Source organism: Salvia hispanica, chromosome 5, assembly GCF_029641045.1.
Source record: "Salvia hispanica isolate PSC_SH4W2 chromosome 5, Shi_PSC_v1, whole genome shotgun sequence".
Lineage (NCBI taxonomy): Eukaryota > Viridiplantae > Streptophyta > Magnoliopsida > Lamiales > Lamiaceae > Salvia > Salvia hispanica.
In genome coordinates, this window is record NC_142696.1 from 28,674,404 (window position 1) to 28,683,087 (window position 8,684).

The window sequence follows — 8,684 nt, forward strand, 5'->3', positions numbered from 1 at the left end:
TTTTACACTATAGTGGACAAGCCCAAGCCACCAAATATTAATTTTTTTCATTTTTTGAGGTATTTTAATTTAAGTAGAATAAAAATTATCGGACTATAATAATTATAAAAAAATGTATAATTTAATAAAAAAAATAAAAATTTATAAACAACTTTTAAAAATATTAAAAATGTGTGTGAGGTGAAAATATGTGGAATGAGGTATTTATAAATAATTTTTGAAATTATTAAAAAAAATTCAAAATTGGCTTGAGCCGCGGCTCTCGGCCGCCACTATAGGGAGCCTCGGCTCTCGCCCAAGAGCCGCCGTCGTGGCTCTCCCATGGGCGCGCGGCGCGCCCACCCGCCGCGGCCTTCTGTGGCTCTCACTATAGGGAGCCGCAGCCGAGCCACGAGCGAGCCACGAGCCGCGACTCTCCTATAGTGGACACTCTAAGTTCCTTATCAGATTCAAGGTTTTATAATTTTTAAATAATGAGTAGTTGTTATCTTGTTGTTATTATTTTTTTACCGTGTTTTCAAGTTGTATAGTTATAGTGTCATTATCGTGTCGTGTTAACCCAAGATGGTTCGTGTCCTTAATGGTTTTGTGTAGGGTTCGGGTTTGAGGGTAGCAGGTCGTGTTCGTGTTCGTGTTCGTATTTGAGATTTTCTTAGCGGGTCTTGTTCGTATTTATCCTTATTGAGTCGTGTCGACACGATAACGATCCAACACGAATGATTTGCCACTCCTAGCATTTAGTTAGTGATAATATTTTAGTAGGACCCAATATATATCCATATAATGAGATAATAAATGCATAACTAAAGACTAAATCTCAACAATTACTTCAAAATATAGAAAGATGGGATTGGATGGATTTTGAAAACACAGAATTCACTATAATTACATCTTTTGGTTCACTCCGTGTTTTCAAATCTGTGTTATGAACTAAACGTCATTTTAGTGAACTAAATCCTAATTCCTCATTATAATAACGTTTTGGCTTCCTTCGTGTTTTCAAATCCATGTTATGAATTAAAACACATTTATAGTGAACTAAAACTCTCTTATAGAGATCTTCGTGTTTTGTTCTTTAGTTATGCATTTAAGTAGTTATTTCCTTAGAGTGTCCACAGTGGGAGGGCCGCGGCCCTTGGCCCGGAGTCGGTCCAGGTGCGGCCCCCACTACCGAGGCGAGAGATGGAGTCGGCCCAGGGGGGTGGACGAGAGAGAGCCGAGCTCAGCCAGGCCGAGGCCCTTGGGCGCGAGGCGCAGCTCGCCACTGCACGGGCCGAGAGCCGCGGCCCAGGCCATTATTTCAATTTTTTTTTCCTTCAGTTTGTGTTAATTTTAGCATTTTGGAGAAGATGAAGTGGAGAAAGAGAGAGCAATTTTCAAAAAATTAATTTAGCATTAATTAGGAAACAAATCATCTCTTAAAACTAAATCCCTATTAAATTAGTCAACTTTTTAATTAAAGATTGTGATTTCAATTCACACCCTAATTATGGAAATAATTAAAATTCGAATTTTCAATTAATATATTACTTGTAATTGTCAAAATTTTTAAAATTAATTTAGATTATTACTCCCTCCGTCCCAAGATATTAGACCCTTATTCCTTTTTGGGGTGTCCCAACATATTTGAGACATTTCTATTTATAGTAAAAATTTACTTTACTATCAACTCCATTTACACCACTTTACACTATCTCCTAAATTCCTGTACCAAAAAAAAAGGGCTCTAATATCTTGAGACGGAGGGAGTATTATTTATTATACTCCAATAATTTTAATTCTAGCTAAAATTAAAATATAACAAAAAATGTTAAGAAAATAATTTTAGTTGGTGACCCGGAGGGCCACCATTGTGGTGGCCAAGTTTTCATGGGCAGAGCCAAGTTTGTTGGGCAAACCAAGAAATGGTGGCTTAGTATATTATAATCCTATTTGACATTTTTTATAATAAAAAAGCTTTCATTAGTACTCCCATGTCCCAATAAATATGCAACATTTGGTTTTCGGCATGAGATTTTATGCAGTATTGCTTTGTGAGTTAATGAAAAGAGAGTAAAGTCAGAGAAAAGAAAAAGTAGAGATAGAATTGTTTCTATTTTAGGAAACATTTCATTTTTATTGGAACAATCTAAAAAGGAAAACGTTTCATTTTTAACTGGAGTGACGTAGGAAGTATATTTTAATTTTGGTAGTCCACTCTATTTTCGTAGTCCACTCTGTAGTTTCATCCATATTAGGTACTTAGTTGTTATCCACTAAAATCAACAAGTACAAGGCTTATTATATCGCCACTTCAACTTAATTAGTATTGGAAAAGAAAAGTTAATGCACAACGTAAAAAACACTACTAATTTCCATAAAATTAATACTGGATGTTAGCTTTGCAGCTAGCCTCTAATGAAAAACGGCCACAAGGATCAGTCGAATATTCAAGAGACAGTGCAGAAGAAGCACATAAATATGATAAAAACCAACACCATTATCCACTTAATCATACAACAAACACTTGATAACTACATGAACTTGCAAATACCAGTGTAGTTACCTTGTCAATTGCACTCACCACTCCAAATTTGATGGCTAGTTTGAGTGATTAGGCAAAACAACAGTGTCTGCAAATGACACTGACCCATTATTGGAAGCTCCATCAATTTTCAAGATTCTAGTAACCATGTTATATATCTGCACATTCTCAAAAGATGGCACTTTCCTCCCCCTCGCAAATCGCGGCCCATGAGCAATGAAAATCGTCCTCATCGAGAAGAATGCATTGTCGTATCCATGAGCTCCACCGCACTCCTGCCCATTTGATCTTGTCTGCTTCACTGTGAACCCCTCCCCGACCAATCCCACTATAGGCGGAATCCTATAACTATCCGAGTAATGCAGCCTGCTAGGCAAATCCTCCTTGAGATAAACTCTCAAGAACTCACCATTCCCCACTTTACCCGACTCCAACCCCTCGTTCATTTTAGCAACAATATCGCTCGTGGAGTAGCCAGGAGGCGGGCGGATTGACAGCAGCGGAGTGTAAGACTGCACCCATTCTTTCGGGATTTTAACCCATTCAGCAAGATCATCTAGAGCTATGACTCTTTTGTCACAAGTGCCAGCCATACCATGATCACCTAGCAAGATTATATTCACATCCTGAAAAACTCCTCTTTCCTCCATTCCACGAATCAATCTACCCATCAATGCATCAATCTCAACAACAGCATTAGTAATCCGGACATCATCAGGGCCGTACTGGTGGCCCTGATGGTCCGGATCCTCGAAATATAAGGTCATAAACGAGGGAATTTGTTCACTAGGCAAATCGAAGTAGCTAAGAACTGTATCAACTCTTTCTTCAAATGGAACAGATTCATTGTAAGGCATACAGTAATTGATGGGGCAATTCCAGGATCCCTTGTGTACCTCAGAGCCGGGCCAGAAATAGGTGGAGGCTTTCAATCCGTGATTGGAGACGGTCTCCCAGAGGGGCTCGCCCAGCCACCACTTGGGCTGGTGGCTGCCCATGTTGAAATTGGCGCCGTCGATTGGATCGGTGAAGTAATTGTTGATGATGCCGTGGTAGGGAGGGTACAATCCGGTGACGATGGAGTAGTGATTGGGGAAAGTTAGGGTTGGGAAGACCGGAATTAGGCCGAGCTCGGCTTCGGTGCCGTTGCGGATGAGGCGATTGATGTTGGGGAGATCGGTTTTGAATTGGTAGCCGAAGCGGAAGCCATCGGAGGAGATGATTAGGACGACGGGGTGTTTGAGCTTGGAGAGGGGCCGGGAGGAGAGGGCGGCGGTGGAATGGGGGGTGAGAGATGAAGAGGAGGAGAAGAAGAGGAAGGAGAATGCGGCGGCGGCGGAGAGGGCGACGGCGGTGGTGACGGCGAGGGAGATGAATACGAGTGTGGAAGCGGCGGTTTTCCTGGGGCTGGAGGTGGAAAGGAGGGCAGAGGATTCTTGAGGGGAAGCCATTGGTGTGGAATTAAGAAAGGTGAGAGATTATTGAGGAGATTTGAGGGAGTGAGATGGCTACTATGATTCAGAGTTGGGGTCAATGGCCGCCGGGAAGAGAAGGGTAGGTAGGGGACAATGAAGATACTACTCCATCAACAACCCACTTATGTTTATATTGAACATTTTTTATTTGCTTTATGCAAGAGATATGATACAGAAAATATAAATAAAATTATGAATGACACGAGTTGGTTAAATAAAAGAGAGATAGGAGAATTAAAAGAGAGGGTGGAAAACTATAGTTAAATGAGTGTCAGTGGGATTGTGGTGACCATATTTAGAATGATACGTAGGGTTAGTATTGGTTGGAAATTTTTATTTTTGAATTTAATCTATTTTTTATGGACCGATCAAAATGGCAAAACTTGTCTATTTTTCGTGGACGATGGAGTATTTTTTTTAGTTTATTTTATCTTACATTATTCTCCTTACTTTAAATATTTAATCTGACTCATTAAAAATAAAAAGTTTTCCTTTTTGAATTGTCTCATTAAAAATGAAGCGCTTCCTACGATTGAAACAATATCGTTTTTCTTTATTTCTCTTACTTTATTATCTTCTCATTAACTCATAAAACAACACTAAATACAATCTCGTGCTAAAAAATAAATGTTTTATTTCTAATGGAACGGAGAGAGGAAGTATAGTAGTTTTTCTATTCTGATTTTTATTGTGAACCAAGAAAGGATTTATGTTTCAAGTGTTGAATATAATGCAAAAAACATAAGTAATTACCAGGGTTACAAGAACCTATTCCTAATTATGATATCCAAGTTAGGGATCACATATTCACATTCGAAGAGAATATATATATAAGGTTTTGATCTATAAAGACCAGATTTAAATACAAAAACGTAGAACAAAGTCATACGTAGGGCATGTTTAGGTCATAGTTAGTTTATTTTTAGGTCATGCTAACAAAGCATGACCTAAAATGATCTTAATATGACATAAACCCAAATCTTATAATATGACCTAAAACTACTTAATTATGACCTTCCGTGTTTTGAGTTAATTATTGACCATTAGATCATCTAATCCTAGGGCCAAGATTTGGGCTGCATTTCTGAATTTAAATGCATTCTTATTTTGATCATCATATATATATATATATATATATATATATATATATAGGGGAGTGCTAATATGCTAACTAAATATTAAGTTACAATGTACTTCTATTATCAACCATTAGATATGAGAATCTGATGGATCCTATTCTGCCACATGGCAGCTGGGATTGAAGAAAATAAAAGTAAAAATAGCGTGAAAGGGCAAATTGGGGAGTATGAATTGCAGCGGTTACTCCATTGCTGAGATCATGCTAAATTCCTATTCTATTTCAAGCTAATATGACGTCCGATTTCATGAAATCTTCCAGTCCCAGCGTTGTCTTCTCCTTCCCAAATTCTGCCGATTTTGGAGTGTTTGACATCATATTTCAATGGAGAATGTAAATCCTGATTTGGAGTGGAGTAATTTCCCAGAAGGTGACATATTACTTCCCCTTTAATGTTGAGTTGCTGATTTTCTCTTTTAAGAATGCAATCGGTAGTGTTTGATTTCAATTAGTCAATGATGAATTTGTTTTCTATTGAGTATTGAGCATCCAATTTTTCTCCTGTTGTCGATCATGTATTGGTATTGATGTTGTTTTCCATTTGAATTTCAATTAGTCTATCATGATGGTGAGATGTAGCTGCACTTTTATTGATGTTGCTGATTTAGTCTCTGAAATTGGAAATAACTCGTTTATAATTATCCGGATGCAGGACTACAAGGTGTACAATTCTTAATTTGCTTTGCTTTTCCGTGCATTTTTCACCATTTATTCAATGTATTTGTATTGCCACATTATATTATATGTTACCAATTAACAGTACCAGATTGCATTTTTTATAAATACATATTGCAATTTTGTGAATTATATATTGCATTTCAGCTTAATATTTGTCACATGCTTAGGCTTTGCTTTTTTTGTTTGAATCAGTTTCATGTGTGCCACTATGTTCCGCTGAACTTATACCCATTGTTGGTAAGAACTTCAATACCTTAGATGAAGGCATTTCATTCTATGATGCGTATGCACGCGCAACAGGTTTTGACACACGAAAACATGGAAACAAAGCTTCACGTGAATTGGTTACTTGGCAATATCTAGTGTGCAATAGGCAAGGGGTGAAGAAGGGAATTGAAATAGATCAGATTCACGCTCGTGAAGGATTCATTACCAAGCGTAGACGTACATCTAAGAGGTGCGGTTGCAAGGCTAGAGTGTCTCTCAAGTACGTTTTTGAGGGTAGTTTTGTTGGGTATGTTGTGCATGAGTTTGTGGATGTACACAACCACAGTCTGATTGAGCTTCCTCTTCGACGATGGATGCATTTAAATCGTAAACTGGACGAGGTGCATAGGAAATTCATATGGGATTGCACGAAAGCTAATATCAGTCCCACAATGACCTTCAAATTTCTCAATGAGTTTTTGGGAGGTTATGACACTGTTGGAATCACATTAACAGAGCTTAGGAATTATGTTCATGGTCTCAAATCATATGTGGAAGGTTCTGATGCACAGATGTTGCTAGATGAAATGCGTAGGAGGAAGGAGGCGTGTGAGGGGTTCAGTTATCAATATCAGCTAGGTTCTGAAAACGAGTTAAAATCACTTTTCTGGTGTGATGCAGAATCTAAACGAAACTATCACATGTACGGTGATGTTGTCTCGTTCGACTCCACATACAATACTAATAGGTAATCTTTTGTTATTTTATACCATAGTTATTGCATTGTACATGAACAGAAGTTGCATTGTTTCTGTACATGAACAGAAGTTGCATTGTTTCTGCTTTAAAATGTTCATTCCTTTTTTAATTTCTTACAGTTTATAATTCCCATACTACACATTGGCTTCTTAGATATTGCTTTATAACAATTTTACAACAGTCAGATTGCAGTTTTGTGCATTGGTTATCGCATGTTTCTTGATACTTGTTTGCATTTTTTATTTTGGATCCAGGTATTGCATGATCTTTTCTCCTTTCACCGGTAAGGATAACCATGGGAAACCAGTCACGTTTACAGCTGCTTTGCTATCCGATGAGAGTACTGAATCATATTCATGGTTGTTCAAAAATTTTGTTGAAGCTATGGGTCCAGCACCAAAGATGATTGTGACGGATCAAGATCGAGGTATGAGAGCAGCAATTCGGACCGTGTTGGTTGATACGAAGCATAGATGGTGCATGTGGCATATCATGCTAAAGCTCACGGACAAAGTTCCAAAGAAAACACTTGAAAATGAAGATCTTAAGAAAGAGATCAGGGCTTGTGTCTGGTCTGAGTTAATCGAGCCTGTTGAATTTGAAGAGACTTGGATGGGGATAATGGAACGTTATGGGCTGGTTGATGTAGACTGGTTTATCAATATGTTCGAGAATCGGAAGATGTGGGTCCCTGCATATTTCAGAGATTTTCCAATGGGCTCGTTGATTCAGACTACATCTGTTTCTGAGAGTGAGAACAGTTTCTACAAAACTTTCACAAGGCCCCGTTCGAATCTCGTTGAATTCATAATGAGTTTTGATCATGCATTGGCTGCACAAAGAAATGCTAGCTCCAAGTTGGATTATGTTGATTCAACCATTACTCCCCCCTTTTCCACAAAAATGGCGATGGAGAAACACGCCTCCACTATGTATACTGACCATATGTTCAAAACAGTACAAAGAGAGATGGTGGCTGCATTTTTCGAGAGCAGTACAGATGGAGTATTAAAAGATGATTTCTCAGAGATCTACACTATAAAGGATATTTATGGAAAATCATGGGTCGTAACATACCTGAGAAGTGACGAATCGTATTCTTGTTCATGCAAATTATATGTGAGGGAGGGTTTTCTATGCAGTCATGTATTTCTCGTTTTCAAGAATAGGTTTGTTAATGTTATCCCAGAGAAGTACTACAATGGGAGGTGGTTGAAGTTTGCTTTAGGTAAGGCTGTCCATGGAAATTTGGGAAAAGAGTTAGACGCTCCAGTAAATGTGAAGCAGCTTGCAAAGAATAAAGCTTATCGCATTTTCTATGGTTTGATTCAGAAATATGAAGGTGACATTGACAAGATTACTTCATTTTCAGCTGGAATGCTTGAGTATGATCGAAAGAAGGAAAGTGACTCCCCTAATATGTCAGTTGGTGAGAATGGGAACACGGTTGAAGATTTTTATTCCATTGAAAGACCGGCTTTAGTTGAAGTTCAGCCACCAAATGTGGTGCAGACCAAAGGTTCATGCAGCGACTCGGCAAGTCGTTTGGTGTCTGCAAAAGAGAAGGCAGTGGTGCTTGCAAGCAAACCCAAGCGTAGGTGCGGGAAATGTCGTGAATTGGGTCACCATGACTCTAGGAATTGCCGTAAAAACATGGAAACAACCTAGGCATTAGTCATTTCTTCCACTATTTCTATATTTCAACATTTCTTGTACTGCTAAGAGATATGTGTTCATTTTTGGATACTGTGTTCCATTCATTTACTATTTCAGTGACTGATTTTTTATGCTCGTTTTTTTGCATTTTATTGTTTTGTATATTGCATTTTTGTATTAAACATATTGCATTTCCCAGCTCAATATTCCAACGTATTTTTGGGTGCAATTAAAAAATATCTCTACT

The 8,684-nt window shown here is 38.2% G+C and overlaps 2 protein-coding genes across 2 annotated transcripts; one reads left to right on the forward strand and one right to left on the reverse strand.

Annotated features, from left to right (window-relative positions):
* Positions 1 to 2,335: 2,335 nt before the first annotated feature.
* LOC125190153 (nucleotide pyrophosphatase/phosphodiesterase 1-like) lies at positions 2,336 to 4,139 on the reverse strand. Its single transcript, XM_048087363.2, has one exon. It carries the CDS (start codon positions 3,973 to 3,975, stop codon positions 2,581 to 2,583), a length of 1,395 nt encoding a protein of 464 aa, XP_047943320.1. The 5' UTR covers positions 3,976 to 4,139; the 3' UTR covers positions 2,336 to 2,580.
* Positions 4,140 to 5,220: 1,081 nt separating this feature from the next.
* LOC125189561 (protein FAR1-RELATED SEQUENCE 5-like) lies at positions 5,221 to 8,449 on the forward strand. Its single transcript, XM_089059182.1, has 3 exons — positions 5,221 to 5,507; positions 6,008 to 6,770; positions 7,036 to 8,449. Exons 1-3 carry the CDS (start codon positions 5,462 to 5,464, stop codon positions 8,447 to 8,449), a joined length of 2,223 nt encoding a protein of 740 aa, XP_088915308.1. The 5' UTR covers positions 5,221 to 5,461.
* Positions 8,450 to 8,684: the final 235 nt, after the last annotated feature.

Coding starts and splice junctions, on each gene's coding strand:
- LOC125190153 (XM_048087363.2), bottom strand. CDS start 3,975: ATGGCTTCCCCTCAAGAATCCTCTGCCCTCCTTTCCACCTCCAGCCCC.
- LOC125189561 (XM_089059182.1), top strand. CDS start 5,462: ATGGAGAATGTAAATCCTGATTTGGAGTGGAGTAATTTCCCAGAAG. Junction 5,508..6,007: donor GTGGAGTAATTTCCCAGAAG/GTGACATATTAC, acceptor TGTTTGAATCAG/TTTCATGTGTGCCACTATGT. Junction 6,771..7,035: donor TCCACATACAATACTAATAG/GTAATCTTTTGT, acceptor TTTTGGATCCAG/GTATTGCATGATCTTTTCTC.